Source organism: Camelina sativa, chromosome 14 (genome assembly GCF_030686135.1).
Source record: "Camelina sativa cultivar CO46 ecotype springtype chromosome 14, ASM3068613v1".
NCBI lineage: Eukaryota > Viridiplantae > Streptophyta > Magnoliopsida > Brassicales > Brassicaceae > Camelina > Camelina sativa.
In genome coordinates, this window is record NC_141893.1 from 16792028 (window position 1) to 16818622 (window position 26595).

The 26595-nt window shown below is 35.8% G+C and overlaps 4 protein-coding genes, 2 long non-coding RNA genes and 2 pseudogenes across 10 annotated transcripts; 4 read left to right on the plus strand and 4 right to left on the minus strand.

Moving 5' to 3' along the window:
- Window positions 1-725: 725 nt before the first annotated feature.
- On the plus strand, window positions 726-4678 carry LOC104741888 (subtilisin-like protease SBT3.3). Its single transcript, XM_010462815.3, is given in 16 exon segments — window positions 726-884; window positions 999-1091; window positions 1180-1277; window positions 1461-1605; window positions 1712-1803; window positions 1896-1993; window positions 2105-2211; window positions 2213-2261; window positions 2365-3041; window positions 3144-3220; window positions 3292-3422; window positions 3425-3497; window positions 3599-3713; window positions 3792-3984; window positions 4061-4532; window positions 4534-4678. Coding segments are annotated over 13 exon segments (2262 nt in total). The 5' UTR covers window positions 726-884; window positions 999-1091; window positions 1180-1277; window positions 1461-1521; the 3' UTR covers window positions 4628-4678.
- A 77-nt stretch (window positions 4679-4755) lies between these two features.
- Window positions 4756-8014, minus strand: LOC104741889 (subtilisin-like protease SBT3.2). Its single transcript, XM_010462816.3, has 9 exons — window positions 7893-8014; window positions 7694-7785; window positions 7497-7594; window positions 7232-7387; window positions 6459-7144; window positions 6292-6380; window positions 5975-6220; window positions 5772-5886; window positions 4756-5637 (listed from the first exon to the last, which is right to left on the minus strand). Exons 1-9 carry the CDS (start codon window positions 7959-7961, stop codon window positions 4873-4875), a joined length of 2316 nt encoding a protein of 771 aa, XP_010461118.2. The 5' UTR covers window positions 7962-8014; the 3' UTR covers window positions 4756-4872.
- Window positions 8015-11618: 3604 nt separating this feature from the next.
- LOC104741890 (uncharacterized) lies at window positions 11619-12063 on the minus strand. Its single transcript, XR_015579222.1, has 2 exons — window positions 11925-12063; window positions 11619-11823 (listed from the first exon to the last, which is right to left on the minus strand). It is a non-coding gene; the product is annotated as an uncharacterized LOC104741890 (long non-coding RNA).
- A 269-nt stretch (window positions 12064-12332) lies between these two features.
- Window positions 12333-13988, minus strand: LOC147928324 (cell division cycle 20.1, cofactor of APC complex pseudogene; annotated as a pseudogene).
- Window positions 13989-14802: 814 nt separating this feature from the next.
- On the plus strand, window positions 14803-17605 carry LOC147928325 (uncharacterized). The gene is made up of 6 exons (XM_087486091.1): window positions 14803-15676; window positions 15770-15959; window positions 16247-16342; window positions 16438-16586; window positions 16711-17094; window positions 17310-17605. The coding sequence occupies exons 1-6, from the start codon at window positions 14803-14805 to the stop codon at window positions 17603-17605; spliced, it is 1989 nt and encodes a 662-aa protein (XP_087342217.1).
- A 652-nt stretch (window positions 17606-18257) lies between these two features.
- Window positions 18258-21218, minus strand: LOC104741891 (uncharacterized). Of its 4 annotated transcripts, none has more exons than XR_015579219.1 (4): window positions 20822-21218; window positions 20358-20422; window positions 19686-19769; window positions 18258-18816 (listed from the first exon to the last, which is right to left on the minus strand). It is a non-coding gene; the product is annotated as an uncharacterized LOC104741891 (long non-coding RNA). The 4 variants fall into 4 exon arrangements; XR_760396.3 differs by having other exon boundaries at window positions 18258-18990; XR_760395.3 differs by having other exon boundaries at window positions 18258-18999.
- Window positions 21219-21942: 724 nt separating this feature from the next.
- On the plus strand, window positions 21943-22861 carry LOC104741892 (agamous-like MADS-box protein AGL93 pseudogene; annotated as a pseudogene). The gene has a single exon (XR_015579218.1). The product of XR_015579218.1 is annotated as an agamous-like MADS-box protein AGL93 pseudogene (transcript).
- A 1796-nt stretch (window positions 22862-24657) lies between these two features.
- On the plus strand, window positions 24658-26331 carry LOC104741893 (large ribosomal subunit protein uL11c). Its single transcript, XM_010462819.3, has 4 exons — window positions 24658-25005; window positions 25098-25270; window positions 25464-25527; window positions 26013-26331. Exons 1-4 carry the CDS (start codon window positions 24786-24788, stop codon window positions 26222-26224), a joined length of 669 nt encoding a protein of 222 aa, XP_010461121.1. The 5' UTR covers window positions 24658-24785; the 3' UTR covers window positions 26225-26331.
- Window positions 26332-26595: the final 264 nt, after the last annotated feature.

Sequence of the window (26595 nt, forward strand, 5' to 3'; positions counted from 1 at the left end):
AAAAATATTTTTTTTTAAATCAAAGTTTTTTGAAATTTAAATTTTATCCGCTAAACTACCTAAAAATTTCACAAGAGTATTCTAATCCGGTTTTTAACTTTTATGCATTGTCAATACTTATGTCTTTTTATCAAATGAGAAACGTTTTTTTTTGTTTTTTTCCATATAATATTCAAAATATATATTTTTTTTAATCTTAAACTGTAAAACTATATAAAAAGGTTATATCTTCGTAATTAAATCAAATTAATAATACTACAAGTCAATGAGTAATAGTGAGTCGATAAGAATTTTAACTGGACCTTAAATCTTTTAAAAAGAAGCCCAATAAAAATACTCTGGCCCGCTTCGAATCATCTTCTCCGATGGGTACAAAACCGAGTCTCCGTCAAGACAGCCGTCCGCCGTTGTAATGTCTTGGCGACGTCGATTTATGTATAAGAAGATTGGTATGGAACATACTAAGTAGAACACTGCAGATACTTTGAAATCAATACTTTTTTTTTTGTTAAGGTTCGTGTTTTCATTTCCTATTTCAGTTTCGTTGAAAATTCCATGAATTGGGAGCATTATTATTAGCCACGCAAAGACATAATTTTAATACGTTTGAAGAAGACGTGTTCATTTTGGTCTCCAATCTTAACGATAGTTTTAATTTGTTCTGGAAGAAAACTAAAGCAATCATGTTTTCTACTATAAATTTGATTGATGGTTGCTACTTACTCAATAAAAAAAGTCAAAATTAAGTTAATTGCAAAAATTGAAAACACTATTTTTTTCCTTTTTTCTTTTTGGGAATGAGGAATTACAGATCATTACTTGTCTTGGTGCTAAGTTTGATTATAGTTTTGAATCTTGTTCGAGCTAGTAGTGATGCAAGCAAGGTAAAAAAAATGATCTTCTTCTTTTTTTATGAGACAGCAAAGAAATAAATATAACTAATCTAGCTAATGGGGTTATGACCAATTTTTGTGTTGTGATGATGATAATCAAAATAGGTTCATAGTGTATCTTGGTGAGAAGCAACATGATGATGATCCTGAGTTTGTCACAGAATCTCATCACCAGATGTTGTCGTCACTTCTTGGAAGGTACAAAAGCTAACTAACTACTTGATTAGTATTATTAATTAACTCCATTATATGTCTTAAGCTGTTTACCTTTTATCTTGTGTCACAGTAAAGCGGATGCACATGAATCGATGGTGTACAGTTACCGACATGGCTTTTCAGGCTTTGCTGCCAAGCTTACCGACTCACAAGCCAAGAAACTTGCTGGTACTCTCATACATAGCCTTTGTTGTTTGCCTTCAGTTTCACCATGCCCTTAGGCTTCTTATAGCATTTTTGTATGATATGATCTAAAGCTTTGAGCTTAATAATAGTTTCATCGCTGATGCAATTTTAAATTTTAAACGCACAAAAAACTAAAGCATGTTTCTATATAAAATGCTGGTGCAGTGGTGCTTCCTCAAATTTTTCTAAGTAGATTGAGAAAAATAAAAATCTACTGTTTACTGGAATGAGTAACTACGTACCATTCATTCTCTTGGTGCTAAGTCTGATAATAGTTCTGAATGCCGCACTAGCTGGTGCTGAGAGCAAGGTAAGTTTGATTTTTTCTTTTTTACCAAATAGCAAAAAAAAAAAGAGAAACTAGTGTAACAGGTTATGACCAAGTTTTTGGTTGTGTTGTGATCATAATCAAATAGGTTCATATAGTGTATCTTGGTGAGAAGCAGCACCATGATCCTGAGTTTGTCACAAAATCTCATCACCAGATGTTGTGGTCACTTCTTGGAAGGTACAGAGTGATGAATGATCAATTATTCAATTCTTGTGGGTCGCATTATGTCTCAAGCTTTTTTTGACCAAGACTTTTATTTTGTGTCACAGTAAAAAAGATGCACATGACTCAATGGTGTATAGTTACCGACATGGCTTTTCAGGCTTTGCTGCTAAACTCACCAAGTCACAAGCCAAGAAAATCGCTGGTAGTACTCGCAGTTGTCTTTAAGTCACACACCTTTTCTTTGCTTCTTAGCATTCAAACAAAACTAAGACTAAATGTCTTCATTGCTGATGCACATTATTCTGGAAAACAGATTTGCCTGAAGTTGTTCATGTCATACCGGATGGTTTTTATGAACTCGCGACAACACGAACATGGGACTACTTAGGCCTTTCTGCTGCCAGTCCAAAGAATCTCTTAAAATGATACAAACATGGGTGACCAAGTTATCATTGGTGTTATTGACACAGGTATAAATAGATTTTAGTCACAGTTTAGATTTATTGTTGTTTATGTTTCTTTTGATTTCTTTATTTTAATACCTCATTGACTTATTGCTTTGTGAGGTTGTAGGGGTGTGGCCAGAGTCTGAATCATTTAATGACAATGGGGTTGGACCAATACCAAGGAAATGGAAAGGAGGATGTGAATCAGGAGAAAACTTCAGATCAACAAATTGCAACAGAAAGCTCATAGGAGCCAAGTACTTTATGAAAGGGTTTCTTGCTTAAAACAAGGGATTCAATTCCACAAAACCCCCTGATTACATTTCCGCTAGAGACTTTGACGGCCATGGAACGCACGTTGCCTCCATTGCGGGTGGTTCATTTGTTCCTAACGTAAGCTACAAGGCTCTTGCTGGAGGAACCTTGAGAGGTGGTGCACCACGTGCTCGTGTAGCAATGTACAAGGCTTGTTGGTATCTGGAAGAGCTAGATGGAGTGACTTGTGTAAATTCTGACATCATGAAAGCAATTGACGAAGCTATGCATGACGGTGTTGATGTTTTGTCAATCTCTCTTGTTGGTCAAGTCCCTCTACTTCCTGAAACTGACATGCTTAATGAGTTTGCCACTGGATTATTTCATGCTGTTGCAAAAGGCATTGTAGTTGTTTGTGCAGGTGGTAACGATGGTCCAGAAGCTCAGACCGTGGTAAACATAGCTCCTTGGATCTTAACAGTGGCTGCAACCACTCTAGATCGGTCCTTTCCCACACCTATTACACTTGGGAACAATAAAGTGATATTGGTAAAGCAGAGTTATATGTTCTACAAACATTTTTGTTTCCGTTGTTATCACCGTTTTTTCCTTGGAACTCGCTGACTATGCGTATTTCCAATCTTACTTCAGGGTCAAGCAACCTACACAGGTCCGAAACTTGGCTTAACTAGTTTGGTTTATCCAGCGGATGCAGGTAACAGCAGCGGGTAAGTAACGAGAACTTGACTTCTTGGTATGACATCTGTTTAGTTTTCACTGAATCTGTAACACTTTGCAGTGTCTGTGAATCCCTTAATCTCAACTCTAACCATACAATGGCTGGGAAAGTTGTGCTGTGTTTCACAACTTCAAGAACCAACACTGCTATACCGACCGCTGCATCTTTTGTGAAGACAGCCGGAGGGCTTGGCCTGATGATTTCCCATGTGTCGCCATTGACTACGAGCTCGGGACCGATATACTTGCTTACATACGTTCCACTAGGTATGAAACTATAAACCCTGATCCTCACTTCATAGAGTAGTACATTTTCAGTTTTTTCCTTCCCTTCCAAGAAACACATATTCATAAGAAAAAGATTACAGATCACCTGTTGTGAAGATACAACCTTCAAGAACACTCTTCGGACAACCTGTTGGTACAAAGGTCGTAAATTTCTCATCAAGAGGGCCTAACTCGATGTCCCCGGTGATTCTAAAAGTATGTCTTCAAAGTTTTGACCCCATCAGATGTTCTGCAATATCTTAATTATTATGAAGCTCAATATTTATGATGCAGCCCGACATAGCAGCACCAGGAGTAAGGATATTAGCTGCTACATCTCCCAACTCCACATTGAGTGCTGGTGGATTTGCTATTCTTTCAGGAACATCTATGGCGACTCCAGCAATTTCAGGAGTTATTGCACTTCTCAAAGCTCTGCATCCTGATTGGTCCCCTGCGGCTTTTAGATCAGCCATTGTCACTACAGGTTCTTATCTTCTTCCAACTACAGAAACAACCGATCAATAGATCCAACTCAAGAAACCGTTGTCTTTACTTTGCAGCTTGGCGAACAGATCCATTCGGAGAGCAGATTTTTGCTGAAGGGTCTTTTAGCAAAGTAGCTGATCCGTTTGATTATGGTGGAGGCCTTGTGAACCCTGAGAAAGCTGCAGAACCTGGTCTCATATATGACATGGGCTCAGAAGACTACAAACTCTACTTGTGCTCAGCCGGTTACAACGACTCATCTATCTCTCAGCTTGTAGGTGAAGTAACAGTCTGTTCAAACCCCAAACCTTCCGTTCTTGACGTCAACTTACCTTCGATCACCATCCCAAATCTCAAAGACGAAGTCACTCTCACTAGAACCGTCACTAACGTTGGACCAGTCGACTCGGTCTATAAAGTCGTGGTCGAGCCTCCGCTCGGGGTGATAGTGGTTGTGACGCCGGAGATACTAGTGTTTAACTCGAAATTTAAAAGTGTCTCCTTCACGGTTAGAGTCTCGACCACACACAAAATCAACACTGGGTATTAGTAGTTTGACTTGGACTGACTCTGTACATAATGTGATAATCCCTGTATCTGTCAGAACTCAGATCCTTCAAAACTACTATGATGAGAACTGATGATTCTTAGAACTTTATGTGTTTGTACGAATAAAGCGTTATTAATCAAAATTTATCTGAGGACATTAAATTTCCTCTATGGCCCTATCTTCTTCCGCAAGAAACTAAGAATAAGCTTTTAGTAGAAATGGTAAGAATATATCGTTTTATTAATCAATCATGAACACAATGATACACTAAATAAGAAATAAAAATAAATAAAAAAATGCAGAATCTGAAGTTATTATAATCACACAAAGATCTAATCAGTTCTCGTCGTAATAACGCTGCAAGATCTGAGTTCTCACAGACAAAGGAATAACCGCATTATGAACAGAGTCAGTCCAAGTCAAGCTCCCAAAATAGTATCCAGTGTTTACTCTATGGTTCGTTACCACGCGGACCTTGAACGAGAGCTTCCTGGTCTTAGCATTGAACACTAATGTGCTTGGTGTCACGGTCACGTTAACACCCATCGGAGCCTCAATAACAGCCTTATAAACCGATCCTACTGGTCCAACATTGGTAACGGTTCTAGTGATAGTAACTTCTTTTGCAAGGTTTGGGATAGTGATTGAAGGCAAGTTAAGATCAAGAACAGAAGGTTTGGGGTTTCCACAAACCGTCTTCTTGCGGACGAGTCTAGTAATGGATGAATCCGTGTAACCAACAGAGCACAAGTAGAGAACATAATCGTTAACTCCCATATCGTAGACAAGACCGGGTTTTGCGGCTTTCTCTGAGTTCACAACGCCTCCTCCATAGTCAAATGGATCAGCTAATTTGCGGTTTGACCCGTCTGCAAAAATAGGTTCACCGGATGGATCTGTTCTCCAAGCTGTAGTAACAATAGCGGATCTAATGGCGGCTGGAGACCAATGAGGGTGCAAAGACTTAAGAAGTGCTACAATTCCTGCAACAACAGGAGTCGACATTGATGTTCCTGATTTCATGGAGAATCCTCTGTCGTAGAATGTATCGTTTGGAGAAGTAGCTGCGAGTATGTTCACTCCAGGTGCTGCAATATCAGGCTGTGTATAAAAAAAACAATCAAAAGAAACGATGAAACTTCAGTCAAAAGTAACTACATGAAACTTGTAAATTTTAGGGTTTAAAGTTCTGAGACTTATCAAAACAGAGAATTTAGTAGCTAAGCTTGGAATACCTTGAGAATTGCAGGAGAGATCGAACTAGGTCCTCTAGATGAGAAAGTCGCGACCTTTGTAGCAACAGGGAGTCCAACCAATGTTCTTGTAGGTTGAATCTTGGCGACTGGTGATCTGCAAAACAAACCATTTGATATACCAAATCAATATCTAGGTATTGGTTACAAGTACTAACTAATATGTAATGGGGTCTGTTAAATACCTAGTGGAACGTATGTAGAAGAGTATATCAGTTCCTAGTTCGTAATCAACAGCGAGACAGGGGAAACCGTCGCATGGATTAAGCTGATAGCCTGGATTTCTTGCAACTATAACGCCGTAGCCATCAAGGTTGAATACATCTGATGCAGCCTGGATCACGGTACCATAATCCGTAGATTTCGTGAAACACAAGACAATCTTTTCTTTTATTATACGAGCTGGGTTTTTAGCAAGATCTTCACAGACTCTGCAAGTAAGAGAAAATGATTGAGATGACAGACTAGAAAGAAAAAAAAGATTAGAGAGTTTGAAAATTACCCTGAAAATGTCTCGTTGCTTGCTCCTGGACCTTCAGGGTAAACCAAACCGGTGAAATCCATGTCTGGACCTTGATACAATGCTTGACCCTAAAATTTGAAATGTTAAAAACAGAGTTTGTGCAAGAAGTGATATTTTTTCCTCTGTTTTGTTTTTTTGGAACTTACCACAATCGTAATGTTGTTGCCAAGTGTGATTAGTGTTGGAAAAGACCGATCTTGAGTGGTTGCAGCAACGGTAATGATCCAAGGAGCCGTGTTGGTAACGGTTTGAGAAGCAGGACCGGCGTTACCACCTGAACATACAACGGGGATTCCCTTGGCAACCGCATGAAACGCTCCAACCGCCATAGCGTCCTGAGCGTCCACTTCCGGAAACAGAGGAATTGGGAACGACGTCGAGATTGACAAAACGTCGACACCGTCGTGAATCGCTTCGTCTATTGCTTTCAACATATCTGCAGCTGAACAAGTTGCTGTTCCTATAGAGGCTAAGTGCCAACAAGCCTTGTACATTGCTACGCGTGCCCGTGGAGCACCACCTCTAGCTGTTCCTCTCCCGAGAGCTAAGTAGCTCGCGTCAGAGACAAATGAGCCAGCAGCGGTTGCAGCCACGTGTGTCCCGTGACCATTGAAGTCTCTTGGAGATATGTATTCTGGATTCTCTGTAGTGTTCCAGTTGCTTTCGTCGGCGCCATTGATTAAGCCACTGATGAAGTATTTGGCGCCAATCAGTTTTCTGTTACAAACGGTTGAGCCGTTAAAGCTCTGTTTTGAGTCACAGCTTCCTTTCCAACGTTTTGGTATTGGTCCAAGACCTTTGTCACTGAATGATTCAGACTCTGGCCATATCCCTGATATAAATATAAAACCAATCGCGGTTTAATTAAATGTGAAACTTTATAAGATTTCGGTTTAAGAGGCAAGAGTTGAGTTTATACCGGAGTCAACGACGCCGATGATGACTTTGTCTCCCATGTTAGTTTGGTTTAGAAGATTCTTTGGATGTCTTGTAGTATGTTTCAAGTAATCCCAAGTCCTAGTTGTTTGTAGTTCGTAGAATCTATCGCGTATGACATGAACAACTTCAGGTAACTCTGTTTATATCATAAAATATAAAGAGTTGCATTTAGCCATGGCTAAAAAAGTAAAAATAAAACAAGAACTCCTAATCAAAAATATCAATCTTTGTGTGTTTATAAGTACCTGAGAGTTGAATCACTTGGGAATCGGTTAGTTTGGCTGCGAAAGCGGAAAAACCATGGCGATAACTATACACCATTGAATCATGTGCAGCTTCTTTGCTGTGATATGTGATGTGGCATAACAAAAATGAGTATAACAACCAGTGTGGATATGCTTTGGTCAAAGTTGATAATACAAGTTTTTTAAGTAGTTATTACCTTCCGAGGATTGACCAAAGCATCTGATGATGAGACTCGGTGACTGAGTCAGGATGATCGTGCTGCCTTTCACCGAGATACACTATGTGAACCTATTGAATCATCAAACAAAGTATGTTAATCTTAGCTTCTTGCAAAAACTAAAACTCGTGTATAAGCTAAGTAGACCAAAAGGAAAAAAAAAACATATACTGCGTACCTTAGTTTCAGCAGCAATGTTGAGAGCAAGCATTAGATATATTGCCACAATGATCGATATTTTCGTCATATTCGGTTTTGTTAGAGAGATGAAATGTAATGTAGTTTACTTGAAGAGGCTCATGTGGAAGAAGGGTTTATATATACAATGAAGTTGAGTTATTTTAGGCTCACATTGTTTGAACTTTGAATGATTTGGAACATAATAATGGGTTGCTCTGATTATGACAACTTGTATGTTTTTTAATAAAGCTTTTTTTGTCATTAAAAATGATTGTTAGTTTATGTGACAATGCACCCATGATAGGAACCACATAAGAAGGTCCCTATATTTCCAATCTCATGAGTCAAGAACCATTCAGTTGACCTCTTCTTTGTAAAAAAAAGTCTTATTTATCTCCTTTTGATCGTTTAGAAATCATTATATCTATGGCGCTTTACACGGGGAAACAAAGCCGCCTTGATTTTTATATAGAACATGATTGGTTCAATTTTGAAATGCAATTGTCACTGGAAAGTGGAGATAAATTATATATTCTTGGTCAAACTGATAAGTTCAAATTAATCCTGGAGCTACTCTCTCAAACAAGAGATCACTGTAGTACTTAGGGGTCAAATTCCATAGAGACTCAAAATCAAACACAATGGATTATAGAGTTTTGTTATTACGTTAAACAAGTTAATTTAATTATTGAAAAAGCAATGCAAATATTCAAATAAAAGTGACAAGGCTCTCTGTAAAATACTCGTTTGGACGAGGTCTCCCGAACACATCGTAAGCTAAACCGGTGCTGACGAATAACCAGCCCGCAATGAATAGGGAAGGTATAGTAATGCTATGAATGACCCAATATCGAATACTGGTAATAATATCAGCAAAAGAATGTTCTCCTGTGCTTCCAGACATACTGAAATCCATATATTCTCGTAGGGAATCGATTCTGTAAAAGATGAATCAGTAAATTAAAATTAACTAAGATTGCATCTTTGTGAGATCGTCAATAAAGTACCAAGGGTATTTTTAGATTTGTGAAATCAGAAAATCAAAGGATTAAGCCTAGGAAATTTTTCAGGAAATTATGAAATATTAAATCAGTAAATTAATTAAGGTTCAAACAATTAAAAACCAGATCTAGAACTCTAAACTTTTGGTAAAATAAATCAGTTCTCACTGCAATTATTATCTAGATTTAAAACCAGCAAATCCAAATCTCTTTGTAAAGTTCTAAGTTAAAAATCAGCTTTAAGAACAAGTTTAGATAAGTTCACAAAATTATTAATTCAAATCTCTTTGTAATAAAATTTTTTTGCTCATCAATGGTTTAATTAGGAAAACAATTATATTTTCATATCAATTTATTTCCCTATGATAACAATTCTAGGTGATCAATCAAGAATTATTGTGAAGAACAACCAAAGATGAAGATCATAAAAGATTAAGAACCCTAAAAATCTCAGATCTAATAAATCATAAAAACTCTATGAAAAACCCTAAACCTAACAAGCAAATTACTCAGACATGTTTAATGAAGAATAAATCATAATTCTGAATAACATGCAATAGATTATTGAATAGTAAAAAGAGGGAGTTTAGAAATCTTCTCTCTACAAAGAATTCAGATACGTCTCTCTCAAAAGCTCTCAATAATCTCTCTCTCAAAAACTGCTAGAAAATAACTTGTAGGTTTCTAAAACCCAAAAATAAAATATATACATCCTAAAACACGTCCAGGGACTTATGATGCAATTGTGGAAAACTTCGGGTAAAATTGTAAAACTTCCAATTCTTGCTCTCTCTCGTTAGATAAAACAAGGTGTCGACCGACACCAAGGCGGTGTCGATCGACACCATCGCTCTGTTTCGATTCCAAATTCGTTTCCTCCGGGTTAAATGCTCCAAAATGTCCAAATTGCTCCATTTCGCTCCATCCGTGCCAAAATCCTAGAAAACTTGTAATAACACAAAAACAACCTAGAAAACAAATCAAAAGACTCAAAAACCACACTTATATCATGGTTAAAAACCGTAAAAACGATGATATATCACAAACCAAAGAAAAGAAGGATAACAACACGAGGTCTAATGACACACTATATGGACGATGGTTCTACTTCTATGTGAATGCGATACTTGTTCTTTTTGTATAATCCCTATATGAATGTGATTTTTCAATTGATTATGATTCCGTTAGAAAATAACTTATAGGTCCGCTGTTAAAGATGGTTTTATATGAATGGAATATTTGTTCTTTTGTATAATCACAATATGGACGTGATACTTCAATTAATATCTTATATAATATCACAAGGTTTTTTCTAATTTTGCCTATCGATACGACATTTAGCGTTCTATTTTTGCGACATGTGTACTTGACATTAATTTCAAGTTTGATCCTTTAAATTTACATTTATTTATTTAGAAAAATGTTAATTTCTTTTATCTTCCTCTACCAAATATTTAATTATTTTGGATTTGTATTATCTAGTGTTATTTCATAGCAATATTCAAAATATATTCTTTACTAATTTTTTTATCACAACCGTAATTTTATTAATTAACTATTTTTATCGGTTTCACATGTCAATATGTACTATATATCAAACTATAATAAACTAGATTTCTGATAAATTGTCATTTGGCACCACTCTATTTTTTTAATGTGTCATTTTTTTTTTCAATTTTAATGAAATCAAAGACACATTATTGCTAATCTAAAACTAAATTGTCTACACACATTTTTTAATTTGAGACATTTTATTTATTCAGTTTCTTTAGGTTACATTTACTTAACTCAATCAATTACCTCGAAGACATTATAGGTGGACATTTTCTTTTGTTCAAACTGTTCATGTTGCAATAATGCATATCACAAAATTAATTACAATTAATATGCTTTATAATTGTATTTATTGCCATGAATGTGTTTACTCAGAATAATGTGTCAATAGAATTCTTTAAAAACTTCATAAAATGTTTAGTGTATTAAATAAGATCTAATGCTCACATGACTAATAATGAAAAAACGATTATATGTCTTTCTTTTCCCATCATTTCTCATGGTATTTTATTTTATTTTTTATTATGAAGTTTTTTTTAAATGATGTCTTGTAGTATGATGATTAACAGATTAATAAATCGATGACTATTTGAAGAAATCATATACAAAGCTATGTCAATATATATATTTTTTTTGTATCAAAGTCTTGTCAATATTTATTAGCTTCTTTCAAAGGATTATATTTTATGATAGTCATGATTTAAAGTTTTTGCATTGGTTTGGTTTGTAATGTGTGTGTTTTTTTTTACTTTCAAACTGTAGTTGGAAGCCTTTAGTGATGAAGATGAGTCCAATGCACGACTCATCACAATCTCTTTGGCTTTGAACATTCAAAGATATATTATAGTTGTATGTCCTTAGATTTCTCTCTTAAATCTTCTGGTCTTCAACTAAAATATATTTCTAAGTTTATGTTTCGTAAAATTGTTTTGTCTATGTACTTATATTTTTTAATCTGATAAGTAAAAGGCTTACCTTAGCAAGGGGCTTAACAGCAACTGAACCGCTCTGTTTTAACTATAAAGAATCTCGTCAACATTTAACGCTAATGGCAGGTGTAGATAGAACATAAAAATACAGTAACAGAATTACAAACGGGCAGATTGACAAGACTATAGAAAAAATAACATTAATTTCGATTTTAAGTCATTCTGTTTTACATTTCATTCTGAAAGCAATCTGTTTTACATCACATAGAAAACCATTTCATTCAGGTGTAGATAGACAACCAAACACCGTATTTGGAACGGATCCATTTGGAACACAGAAACAAAACAGATCTCGATCCAACAGGTGTAAGAAAAATGAAAATGGCTTACTTTTCTATCTCGGCTCGGATCTACACAGGGAAGGTTGAACCTTTGTAGAGTTCACCTAACAAATAAAAAGGAAACCACATTAAAAAAAACAGCAACCCGACGGCTCGGATACAATCTAGATCGGATGAAGAGTAAGAGAAACAAACGAACGCTTACCTGGAATCTCTCGTTTCATATCTGAATCTGGAGATTGAGAGACCTTCCTTACATCATAGAAAGAAACCAAAAAGGTTGAACCTTTGGAGCGTTTCTCTTGCAAATAAAAATGAAATCACATTAAAAAGCAAACCGACGGCTCGTATACAATCTAGATCGGAAGAAGAGTACGAAAAGTAAAAGAACAAACAACGCTTACCGATAAGAAGAAGAATCTCTTGGTTTCTTTTAGGGACTCCAAATTTTTGGTCTTTAAAGTTTGTCTTTTTTTAAAACGTTTTGTGTTTTATCAAAAAACACGAAACAAACACAAACACAAGAGAGTGGAACATTCTTCTGTTAAAACAGAGGATAGAAACAGAGCATAAGAGAGTGTGAGAGAGCTCAAAGAGTGGACGAGGTCCCAAATGTCAACACATCATGTTTACTTTTCTTATATAGATTTTAGTCAAAACTTTATGTGAATTGTCCAAAAAAAAAAAGAGACAAAACTAAGGCTATATTTGGAGATCTAATAACACACTGCCTATAATAATTGACAACAACACTAACTAATACTCATAATCCGTGCCTCATTGTTTGATGTCAAGTGTCAAAAAGAGTCTTCACAATTTCAACGAATATGATTAAGATGAGAAAATGGCTCTGGAGCTACCTTTGGAACAGCTTTCTTGACGGTCCCTGGTACTCCAAAAACATTCCAAATCCTGAGAGTCTCGTCTGCTGCTACTGAAGCCACGGATGGGTGCCATATAAAGAACTCTTGATGTATGACCAGTGAGTTCAGCCATTTTCACCATCGATGGGTACTTCCAAAGTGTAAGCTGATTCTGTGTATACCCATGTGAGCTAAGCAATTCTCTTTCGTTTTTGCTCCATAGCAGTGAAGAAACTTGAGAGCCGGTGTCAACTGAATTCAAGCAAGCCCCAGTGAGTGTATTCCAGAACTTAATCGTCGGATCTCTGCCACCACCACCAGTTGCAAGCAAACTCGATTGGAAAGGGCACCACGCGAGAGCTTTCACAGCAGCTCTATGTTCCTCAAACCTATGCAGCCATTGCCTAGTTGAGTTGGAGGAGGAGGAGGACAAGGAACGATCCCATACGTGTACCACATTGTCGTTACCCCCACTTGCTAGTTGCTGTCCTGATCCTGACCACTTGAGACCACAAACCTCATCAGTGTGACCCACGTAAGTTGCCACAATGGGTGATCTCATCCGCACATCATTGTTGATGACCCGTCCGTCCATTCCTCCAGTTGTTAGAATGTGATTGTTCCATGCCAATGATCCTACTCTTGACTGGTGACCCCCTTTCAATGTTCTTATCAGTCTACGATCAGAAGAATCCCACAGCTGCACTTGAGAGTTGTGAAGACCAACTGCAAGAGATTTACCATCTTGCGTTCACTTAACACTTGTGACAGGTGCCTCCTCTTCATCAACGGTCACAAGCTCAGATGTAAGATCAGTGGATGCATTCTGCAAGTAAACAATGTCTCCCAAAGCCACGACTAGAACATTAGCACTGCTCCAGTCCAACAAGTTAAGGTAGAAGTCATCGGCTAAGTCAGGTAGGTCTAAGGTTCTCTCACTAGTCTGACGAATGTATCTACAAGGCTTTACGGATCTAGGTTCTTGTTGGTGAGGATCAGAAGAAGCAGAGTGAATACTACTAGAAAGCAGAGCTTGAGGTTTGTCTCTGAAAGCGAGAATCCGGTCATATTCATCGTTTCAGCTAATCGTTCTATGTAGGCTTTTCTTGATGGTGAAGTTACTTCAGCCTTAAGTTTTCTTCCTTCAGTTAGAGCGTAATGAGCGTAGTCAAAGTCCATCGCAGACCTATTTGGTATAAACCTATCAAAATTTCCCTTGGATCGCTTCCTGGGGAGAAAGTGCTCTTGAGTTGAACACCAACCTGTTATATTCGTCATTACCAAACACACTCAAAAGAAACGAAATTAGAGACGTAATCAAACAAAGCCTGCAAAGACAGAAGCGTTAGTCAATTCGAACACAAAGAGAAGAGTTGAGTTGAGTTTCGTCGATGAGAGACTAATCAAACAAAGCCTGCAGAGAAAGAAGCGTTAGTCAACTCGAACACAAAGAGAAAAGTTGAGTTTCGTCGATGGGAGATAACCAAATAAAGCATGCAGATAAAGAAGCGTTAGTCAATTAGAACACAAAGAGAGAAGAGTTTAGTTTCGTCGATGAGAGACTAATCAAATAAAGCCCGCAAAGAAAGAAGCGTAAGTCAATTCCAACACAGAGACAAGAGTTTAGTTTCGTCGCTGATAGACAAAAGAGATTAATCAATCAAATAAAGCCTGCAAAGACAGAAGTGTTAGTGAATTTGAACACAAAAGAGAGAGAAGAGTTTCATCGCTGATTAATGTGAGATGACAATCGAGAGAGCTAATGATGGAGAGCGATTTAGGGTTTCTTTTGTTTTCTCTGATCAATTATATATAGAGACTGATATATATATATATATATATATATATATATATACACTACAACGGTTTAGATTGATATAGTAAAATAGAAACAAACGAGAAAAGGAAAATTACAATTACAACGGTTAGATTAATAAACATTGCTACCTACTGAAGGCACTCCTCCTGCATTTGCACAGTTGTATATATTTGATACTGAAAATGAAATAAGCAACAGAACAGCAGCTTTCAGGTAATAATGCTAACTAAATCTTAAAAGTGGATCTATATTATGAATCTTATTTGACTTTGAATTTTCACGACAAGTACTAATGTTTTGAATCAACTATCCACTTTCTATAATTGTGTAGTTCTAAACGAAGAACACCTACGACAGAATCCAGAACACTAAGAGCTGATATTGTCGAAGCAATTAAATCTATGCTAGATGAGTGCAATCCATACATTAAGATACTCCGAACTGCAAGGGATCGTTTCGGTGATTCATTAGAAACATCAGATGTTAAGATTGTATTGATTTCTGGGCGTGAAGTTCATGACAAGACATATACGCTCCCAACAAGTTCTGAAGTTGCTGCATTATTTGTTGGAGATTTTGACACTGAATTGGATGGTAGAGATATTGTTGTGGAAACAAAGAGTAAGCAATTGGCAAGGATAAGTGAGCTTCACCCTGCATACCTTCCTTTACAGTATCCTCTTTTATTTCCATATGGAGAAGACGGTTATCATATTGATCTGCATCTTAAGAAGGCGACCACAACATCGAGAAATCCACGGTTTCGACTAAGCATGCGAGAGTTTTTTGCTTATAAAATCATTGAGCGTCATGGTCAGTTTAATCCTCTTCTGCATTCTGGGAAACTCTTTCAGCAGTTTTTGGTTGATGGATTTACAATGATCGAAGCTGAAAGAATAGGATATCTTAGACTAAACCAAAAGTTATTGTGGGCAGGTAAGTACAACAATGTTGCAACTTCTGCAGCAAGTGGAAATCAAGATGCTGATAAGTGTGGAAAGCGAATTCTCTTACCATCAACTTTTGTGGGAGGTCAACGATATATGCAAGAAAAATACAGGGACGCAATGGCAGTTTGTCAAAACATTGGCTACCCGAGTTTGTTCATTACATTCACTTGCAATCCTAAATGGCCAGAGATTACAAGACACCTACAAGCAAGGGCCCTAAAAACAGAAGACAGGGCTGACGTGATCTCCCGAATATTCAAGATGAAGTTAGATAATCTCATCTTTGACATTCATAACAAAAACCTTTTTGGTCCATCAATCGCAGGTTACCTACATATAATTCTTAAGTTTTTAACTGATTATGTTCACATATTTATGTTTTTCCTCATCCATCTCCTTTTCTATTTTTTAAAAACAGTGATATATACAATCGAATTTCAAAAAAGAGGTCTCCCTCATGCTCATATTTTGTTGTGGCTAAAGCGTGGGTCAAAACTGGCTACTACAAAGGATATCGACGAAGTCATATATGCTGAAATCCCTGATGAAGCTACTAACCCTGTCCTTCATGGAATAGTTAAAGAACTAATGATTCATGGTCCATGTGGGTTAGTAAACCCACGTTCACCGTGCATGGAAAAAAGAAAATGCACCAAAAAATTCCCAAAAGAATTCTGCAAAGAGACATATATCAACAAGGATGGTTACCCAGTGTACAGGAGAAGAGAAGATGGGCGAACTGTGGAAAAAATGGAATTTTCATAGATAATCGGTTTGTAATTCCTTACAACCCTTATCTGCTTCTAAAGTACCATGCGCATATAAATGTAGAATGGTGCAACCAGACCAGAGCAATCAAATATTTATTCAAATATATAAACTAAGGTAACGACAGGGTTACAGCAGCATCAATTGAGTCAGTGACCACAACAAATGACGTGGAAGGTACCGTAAAGGTTATAGACGAAATAAAGGAATACTATGATTGCAGGTAATTTGTTTAACCTTACTATTTTTTTAGCTACGTCTTTTTTTAGTTAGCCTAAATCACTAACATAAGTCTTAATTATATGTTCTCTTTAAAAGGTATGTATCGCCTCTTGAAGCAACATGGAGAATGTGGGGTTTTGACCTTCATCACAGCAGCACAACTGTGCAAAGATTGTCATTTCATTTAGAAGGGGAGCAAAATGTAACAATGGAGGATAATGATGATGTTGATGATGTTTTGAACCGTCTGGGGAATCATACATCACAACTTTTAGAGTGGATGAAAATGAACCAACACAACACGGAAGCACAACAACTAACTTACATTGAATTTCCTAAACACTTTGTTTGGAACCGAACCAAAAAAAGAATGGACAAAGCGTAAACGAAATTCAGCTGTTGGTCGGATGCATTTTATCTCACCATCTGCTGGTGATGAGTTTTACATGAGAATCCTGCTTGCGGTGATCAAAGGTGCAATCAACTTTGAGGATTTACGTACTTTTGATGGTATTTTGTATCCAATGTATCAAGATGCATGTGCAGCTCTTGGTCTCCTTGAAGATGACCAATTATATATTGATAGAATCGCAGAAGCCAGCCAATGGGGATCAGCTAAGTACATGCGTCAACTATTTGTGAGGCTCCTAAACTCAGATAGTTTCTCATCACCTAATCATGTTTGGTTAAAAACATGGCATTTGCTTGCAGAAGACATTTTAGATATGCAGAGAAGAATTCAGGAAAAACCAGGTTAGAAAAATTTATCTTCATGTATAAATTAAAAAAAAAAAAAAAAATTGATCACTAACATTGATTTTGAAAACTCATATGTCTGGAAATGAGCAAATATCAGTTAAAAAATCAAGCTTTGCTTGAAATTTAAAAGCTTTTACAGTCCAACGGAAGTAGCCTCAAAACTTATTCTTCACTTCCATTTCCTGTAAACACCAATATCCCATCTTCAGCAAACAGATTGATTACAGAAGAGTTGTATTACGACAGAGACAAGGCTGCTTCAGACCATCAAAAGATGCTTCCAAGTCTAACAGATGAACAAAGGAATGTGTATGATAGTATATTGGCTTCAGTAGAATCAAATTGTGGAGGTGTATATTTTGTTTATGGATTTGGAGGTACGGGAAAGACTTTTCTTTGGAAGACTTTGTCATCATATATCCGTTCGAAAGGAAAAATTGTGATCATTGTTGCGTCGAGTGGAATGGCAGCTTTATTATTGGAAGGAGGAAGAAGTGCTCATTAACGGTTCGCAATACCAATACAGCTACACAAAATTTCAACATGTCATATTGCTGCTAATAGTGATCTAGCTGGATTGCTATTGGAATCTACGTTGATTATCTGGGACGAGGCACCAATGTTGCATAAACATTGTTTTGAATCTTTTGATCGAAGTATGAGAGATATAGCAAGAGCAGCTAATGTTATTAATGCTGATAATCCATTTTGTGGGAAAACAATAGTTTTTGGTGGTGATTTTCGACAAGTGCTACCAGTTATTGCTAAAGGGAGTAGATGGCAAATTGTTCAAGCTTCTCTAACCTCTTCATCATTATAGCGATTTTGCTCTGTTCTTCGTCTGACAAAAAACATGCGTCTAACTATTGATTCGGATCCTGCTGAGACTAAATCCATCAAAGAATTCTCAGAATGGATTCTAAAGTTAGGAGATGGAAAGCTTTCAGAACCAAATCATGGTGAAGCTGTGCTCGATATTCCAGGTGACATGCTTCTTTTGGATAATCTTGACCCTATAGATTCAATCACGAATGCCATATATCCATCTTTGATTGAAAATCTGGAAGATGTGAATTTTTTCAAGGGTCGGGCTATCTTATGTCCTACCAATGAGGTTGTTCAGGAGATCAACAATCATATAATGGATATTCTACCAGGAGAAACCAAGGAATATTTTAGTTGTGACAGAATATGCCCAACGTAGTATGAAACTTACAGTTAGATAAATGTAAAGCAATGTAAGTTTGTAGGTCCAATAATTTGTGTTATATTAAAAACAATAATATAAATAAGTAGAAAAATATGTATTACCTATATATGAGTAATCGTTATCTGATTTGTTGAAAAATCTCCTTAAAAACAACATTTGTTGTTTTTGTATCTCTGTTCCCATCCTCATCAACAATTAGGATCTTTAGACCCCTTCTGCTTTTGACTCTTGACATGGCAACGTACAGTTGGCCGTGAGTAAACACCGGTCTTGGCAAATAGATCCCAACGTGAGATAAACTCTGACCTTGGCTCTTGTTTATTGTCATTCCAAAGCATGGAGAAATAGGAAACTGAATACGGCGAAATCGAAAAGGCAACTTCACATCTGTAGGTGTAAGTGCCATGCATGGGATATTAACTCTCTCTTCATCATTGTCACCGTCGTCGTTTAGGCCGATAACTCTTGCTTCAATGACATGTTCTCCCAACTTTGTTATCTGCAATCTGGTCCCATTACACAATCCATTTTTTTGGTCAATGTTTTTTAAGAGCATAATCAGAACTCCTATCTTCAACTTGAGGACATGGTTTGGCAATCCCGAACATTTGATTGAGTTTAGGAATTCAATGGAGACATTCCCGTCTCTGATAGTTGATGCCCAACCGATGCTTCTACAACTGATTTAACTTTTATTATATAGGAGATGAGATTAGTTATGATATGAAAAAAAAGAAAACCGTAGAGAAAGGTGGGAAGGTGGGAAGATATATGTTGAGTTCGAACAAACCAAAATATTAGATTGTGTTTCTTTAATTAATTATTTTTTAAAAAATATGTGTTAAATTGTTTTCGTTTTCTTTCTTTGATCGACAATCATTTTTTGTTTTATATTTTTTTTTTAAAATTATTTGGTTTTGCTGACATGTCACAATTTTATTGGTACAGTGACTTGTGCTTTATAAGATAAAAGGATCTTATTGTATTTTAGCTTTTGCAATGTTAAAACAACTCAAATTTGAAATTCCAGTTTCATGAAAAGTAAGATCATACTGAATGTCGTACTCTTTAGTGTCAAATGTATATATTTTTCAAAATTTTATTTAATATTAATGATGTAATGATCATGTTTTAGTCACATCAAAGAAGGTGTTTAATTTAATACATGCCCAAAACTCTTTGTTATGTGCCGCGTTTTTAACGCCTTGCTAATTCAATTGTGGGATTTTTGAGATAAAAATTTAATTAAGAAACCAAAAACAAAAAAAACCTATAACCAAAATCCCGTAATATTATGACACTAACACCACTACGTACAAACAAAGATCATGGACAGATTTATTCTCCTATATAACTCCAGGTTAGTTGTACTTACAGTATTCTTAAATCTTCTCATCATTCTTCATTTCTTCTCCTTCTTTCACTTCTCTGGGTAAGATATTCACCCGCTTCATAACATCTGTTCAAGTTATTGAATCAATTAGTTTCTCCTTTTTTATTATATTCTGTTATCTTTGCTTAACACAGTTTATTAATTATAATCTTTTTTTTTCAGTTCCAAGATGTCTCTCTATAACTCTCATGGTTCTCAACTTTTGGAGTGGATGAACATGAACACACACAACACATAAGCAAAACAGCTGACTTACATTGAGTTTCCTAAACACTTTGTTTGGAACAGAATTACTAAAACGTGGACCAGGCGTAAAAGAATTTCAGGTATTACTCAGATGCAATTTAGTTCAACAGCTATTGGTGAGCAGTTTTACATGAGAATCCTTTTAACACATAGAAGAGGTGCAACGAGTTTTCAAGATTTACGTACTGTTGATGGCATTTTGTATCCTACGTTTAGAGATGCATTTTCTGCTCTAGATGTCCTTCAATAAGTAGAATAATATATCGATGCAATCCTATTTTCTATTTCAAGAACACAGTTGCTATGTTTTATTTGTTTCTGTTTAATGTTTCACATTTCCTAAAATATGACTCTTACTCTAAATTATTTGCTACTTTTATAAAAGTTAAATAAAGCAACGATAAGTACCTTAGAGATGGAACAAAGCTGCAATAATGTCAATGGCATGTCTATTCCAATATCAACTGCATCCACTGAAATGTTTAAGTTTCAATCCCAATAGCCAGTAATCTTTTATAAAAAGAGATATAAGAAGGACAAGAGAAAATTGAACCATTTTGTCATACTTTTGGTTCACAATTTGTCAAAAATTCACATAACTAAAAACAAGAAATAGATAGACTTAGCAATAAAACAAATTGACTAAAAGATTTTGATCCCAAACAGAAGGTAAGTAAAGAAACCGAAGAAAATCTCAGCTGTAATCAGAGAATGAATAGGTGAATAAAATTTGTCAAATCGGTTGTCATCTAATAAACCAAATGGAGTATACAATAGAATTGAGATTACAGAGAACAGTCATAGATCAGAATAATTGATAACTATACAAATTGAAGGAAACAGAGAAGAGTTGAATATGGAAGAAGATATACCCATCACGTGGAGGAGAGTCGCAAATACAATAGGAGTCTGATATTCCTCAACTCAATTACTCCGTTGTCAAATTTGAGGTTTTGAGGCTCATTTGGTATTGTTTGCAAAGGTTTGTCGATTATATGTGCAGCTCATGTATTCCATATACACAAAAGAGGTATGGCGAAAGAACGGTGGTGAAATAGAGAGGATGGTCTGGGAGGCGGTGGCTCACATCGCAATTTGGAGGCTAAGAATGGTGCCGACAAAGGATAAGAGATTTCTACATTATCTCCTTTTTTATGTATATTTTTTTAAATCATCTCCTTTCCTTTTATTTAATTTAACTGTCAAACTAAACGAGAATTCCAAAAAAAAAACAAACCGGAATAATTAGTTCCTTTACTTCAAATAATTATTGTAGCATTTTCATTAGTTGTTACTATTTAAGCAATCACACAAATATTCTCGTTATTTTATGGGGTCTCTTATTTTTCCTGTTTTATCTAATACAAAATGCCCTATTTCTCATTTTAACATCTTATAAAGGGTATCTTCAAATTTTTTTTTTATACTTTTAGTTTAGTTTTACATGATTATAAAAATTATATTTATATATTTTTTTTACATATAACTACATTTACTTTCAGGAGTAACATAAAAAATAGAAAAAATCAACCAAATTATATTGTAAAGTACTTACCAATATATTACTTTTAACAAATTAATGTTACTTTTAGTATTAACATCTAAAATGATATTATAATATCATATTATATTGTTAAAATTACTAAAAATAAATTGATAATATACAACTAAATTATATCGAAAAGATTACTAAAACTTCTATCATATTAAATTTTAAAAATAATAATTCTGTGCGTATACTACAACGGTTTAGATTGATATAGTAAAATAGAAACAAACGAGAAAAAGAAAATTACAATTACAACGGTTAGATTAATAAACGCTTATTATCATATCATATCATTTAACGAAGAGAAGATACCCTTCAAAAAACAAAAAGGAAATTAAACCTCAGATATGAAAATCTAATTCTATTGAAATTATAATTAAGTAAAGATATAGAAATCGAATTCTATATAATAACCTGAACCGTGTTGTGTTTTACCCTAATTCTCAAAGAGTTTTTTTTTATTCTCTCTTTGTCAAAAACAAAAAGCTTCTTCTTTTTCTCTCTGTAAACAAAGCTTCTTCTAGTTCTACAATGTTGACGAAGGACAAAACAACGAAATTGTTCTCGGTGAGAAACCGAAGATGTTTCAAGAAACAACCTAAGACAACAAATCTTGCTTTGAGAGAACAGACCATGTTTAAGAAAGCCTCTGAGCTTTCCATCCTTTGTGATGTCGAAGTCTGTGTTATATACTACAACCGTGACGGAGAACTCGTCAGGACATGGCCGGAAGATCAATCCAAGGTTCGAGACATGGCGGAGAGATTCAGCAAACTCAACGATAGAGAGAGACGCAAGAAAAGCACAAACCTTTCTTTCTTTCTGAATAAGAAGACCCTCAAAGACAAGAAGTCATCTTTTGATATCATGGACAACAAATTCTCTGAGAACGTCTTGGAGATGGAGGCTTCGTTAGAGAGTTCTATACGGGTGTTACAAGATAAGATTCTTCGGTTACAGAACCAGACGGAACCCGATCAGAACCCTGTGGTGTCTTCCGCCGGCTTCTTCACAACATTGATGAGCGGTGGTGTGTCAAAAACAGAGCAATACCTATCGACACCTTCATTGACTCAACAACATCAGAGCAAAGTTTCAGTCTTTCTCTATAACCATGACAACGGTAGCTTCTGCCAAATCCCTGACTCTGTTTCTACCTTTGACCCATCGACGAGTTCGGCTTCACTTGGGGTACAAGGAGGGTCTAACATCTTTGATCTTCCCATTCCCTTTTGGCCGATTTAGATTTAGGGTTTGTAAGAAGTCTGACAATTATTTTGTTATTATCCTTTGAATTGTATGTTTTGCTAAGTATGAATGTATCTTTTTTTCTCAAGTTTCTAACAAAGTCTTTGGCTTCTTCTACTCTTTTTTTTTTCTGAGTCTTAAATTTGAGTTTGATCAAACTAACTATATTATAAGGGTTTTTATGCAATAGAAATTGAATGTTAAATGTCCATAATTGATGCAGACAAGTAAACTAATTGAGTAATGGGACCTTGTTTCTGTGAAATCTTCTGTTCAATTTTACGAATGGATGTAATGGAGGAAGAGCTTTTCGAAAGAGAAGCATTATGCAATGAATGCGAAAAGTGTAGTGCAAGAGAAGAAGAGGATTGGATAAGCAAGTTACCTGAAACTTATGTCAGATGCTCTTGTTGCGGCTTCGGACAGATGATATTGTTAGAACTAGTTTTCTGTCCAAGAGGTGGCAAAACTCTGGTTTAACTTACCACAGTTTTGCAACTTGAAAATAGAACTCCTACCACAGTTTGCAATTTGTATTGTTTGCAAGACCACAGTTTTGAATGTGATGGTTAAGTGTATGAGTCTATCCTACCTGGTTAGCAATTTGTTCTATTTGAGGATGTTATGAAACGGAAGCTAGTGCTCTTGTTTTTGAACATGAAGGCACAGAGTTTTTGATTGATGCCCCTATGCTCTAGTATAGTTATATACTAATGGAAACTTCTTTGTCCTTATTTTATTTTTCATAACATATAAACCAAAATACACCATAAAAGGTTCATAACAGTTATACTTCTTTTTACTAATCAATAAATAAAAGTTCATATCGTATAAAAATAGTGTGCAAAAATGTGGATTGATATTGAACTTAGATATGATTAGCTTTTGTTGTTTGAAAGATTACTTAATTATTCACAATCACTATTTCAAGAGTAGAAACATTCAAACATAAAGAAAAGCTTTTCAGATGTTTTTTTTTCCTAATCCTATCTAATGGTGAGTGGTGACCATTTATTTTTCTTTCCTTTTTCGTCTTCAAGTTATTTATGTAATTTATGCAACTTTTTACCCAACCAAATGGAATCGACCCTAGGTTCTTGATTATCCACACTATAAGCCTCAGTAAAATTTGTTGTTTTGATTACTTCTTTCCTCTCTCATTATATGGAAAGATGATGCAATGAAAATTGTTGTCTGCGTCACCGCCATCATCTTGGGGTCTTGTTATATTTTCTGGTTGGAAAACACATGCGAATATGACAATGAAACAATATTTTCTCATAGTGGAATTCACTTTTATGACAAAGCTGAGAATGTTATTCCAAAACGGTGTGTCCCACAGATCTATTATTATTTCGAAGGTCCCAAAGTGAATATTATAAGAACAAAAGAAGTGGTTAAAACCTATGGACAGAGTTGTTAAATACAAATACAATGTTTCTTTTTCTTGGGTGAATGGGGTACTAGATCATCTTGGACCAGCGCTCTTACATACAGTGTTTCTTTTCACATTATCTCACATTGGAAAATGCTTGGATTCTAATAAATCATCTTGGACAGAGCTCTTCTGGATATTGCTAGTAGTTCAAATATTGTGGGTTTGACTGATAATTGTTAAAAATTTTGAGAAGAAAAGAAAAATAAAAATTAGAAGAATTGAAAATAATGAGAGATGAATTTTGTTTTTTGTTTGAATGCTAGTTAATGTGAATAAATCTATTGAAAGTAATTAAGAAGAATTGATACAAAATATTATTAAAATATTAATGATATAAACATTACTATTTTATTTGGGGAAGGCAAAAAAAACATTATAGGACAAATATAAAAAAGATGAAAAATATGAGGGTTAAAGTTTTTAAATTTTGACTGTTTAGTGTAAATCAATGTACTGGATCTTAGGCCTTATTTGTTAAAGCCCATTAAGCCCATAAAGCAAGAACTCAAAAGTGGATAGGATTTTTTTCCCCGGAGACGACTATCCTGTGAACTCGCCTTCAGCTTTCTTCACTCACCTTCTTCCTTCACAGTGAGAATCAATGGCGTCTTCTACTCTATCAACCCTTTGCAGCTCAACTTCCTCTTCTCTACATCCCAACTCTAAGCTCTCACATTCTCTTTCAGCTAAATTATCCTCTAAAGCAAATGTTTCGGTTCAGTTTCTGGGAAAGAAACAGTCTCCACTTCTCTCTTCATCCCCGAGGTTTCTCACTGTTATCGCCATGGCTCCACCTAAACCCGGAGGCAAAGCTAAAAAAGGTTCAATCTTTTCACTACGCATCTCCTTAAAACCTAGAAATTCTCTTACTTTCTTGGCTTAATCGGCGTTATTGGGTTGGGAATTTTTGCAGTTGTTGGGGTTATTAAACTTGCTTTAGAGGCGGGGAAGGCAACTCCGGCACCACCGGTTGGTCCGGCGCTTGGTTCGAAGGGAGTCAACATTATGGCTTTTTGCAAGGATTACAATGCAAGAACCGCTGATAAAGCTGGTTATATCATTCCTGTCGAAATCACTGTCTTTGATGTGAGTTTATGCTCTTTTAATACCATCTTTAAAGTTTGATTAAGCTAGAGAAGAGTAGCATTGTGGTAATTTGTCATCAAAACTGGGTTTTCAAGTGTTGTAACATTTGATTGAGTGGCTTTAGAATGGGGATGTGTCTCTGATTTATTAGCTCTATGAGATCGTTTCATGGAGTTTATATGTATGGTTGCAGGATAAGAGCTTCACGTTTATCCTCAAAACCCCACCTGCTTCGGTTTTGTTGCTTAAGGCTGCAGGTATTCTTTTAATGTGTGTTGTGACTTGTGGACCAATGATTGTGCATTTTGATAAATAGGTCTGCCTCTGTAGAAATGATTATATGTCGTGGTTGAATATTATCTTGCGTTTTGCAAAGCTTAATAGTTTGAGTTTTTTTAGATTACATTCCTTCTGCTCCTTTGTCAACTATAGAGAGAGATTCTAATTTATAGCATGGTACAAGAACAAAATCATTCATACTTGTGATGTTGTCCTCTCAATATAGAATCAATTTAACTTGAGGTGTGCTAGCTACACTAGTTCAATTTTTTGTTTCGAGTTTCCATCAGATCATTACTTAAGCTTCTACTCAAAGATATAATTATTGGAAAGATTATCATGTTTGTGATGCAGGTTTCTGAATATATCATGTATGAGATGATGTGGCATCTCTAGTCTATTTATTTGGTGTCTCTTACTGGGAGTTTTGTGATGTTTGACATTTGTTGAGTTGTGGAAATAGGTGTTGAGAAGGGATCAAAAGATCCACAGCAAGATAAAGTTGGGGTGATCACAATCGATCAGCTACGCACAATTGCAGCAGAGAAGCTGCCTGACCTGAACTGCACGACTATTGAATCCGCTATGAGAATCATTGCAGGAACTGCAGCTAACATGGGGATAGACATTGACCCTCCGGTTCTTGAACCCAAAAAGAAAGCAGTTTTGTTGTAAAAGCCTGCATGGTAGTCTCTATTCGATAATGCCTTACTCCTTTCAAAATGTAATTTCCAACATGATGCTTAAGAGAGTTCGATATAATGATGATTATTTTGCATAAATCAGTGTCTTGGTGCAACATGTGTATGTGTATCTGTATTTGTTATCAAAAATGAAATTAGCAGGTGCAACATTTGAAAAGCATGAATGTTTACAGTCTCAAGAATTGGTAAGGCATGTAAAGATTGTGATGACTAATTGTATAGGAAACAAATCAACGAGAAGGGATTATATAATGGCAATGACCTTCATGTAAAGAGATTATTGTTTCCCTCTAGTCTCTAGGCAAACCAAAGTTTCTTCTACATTCAATCTTGATGAGCAGC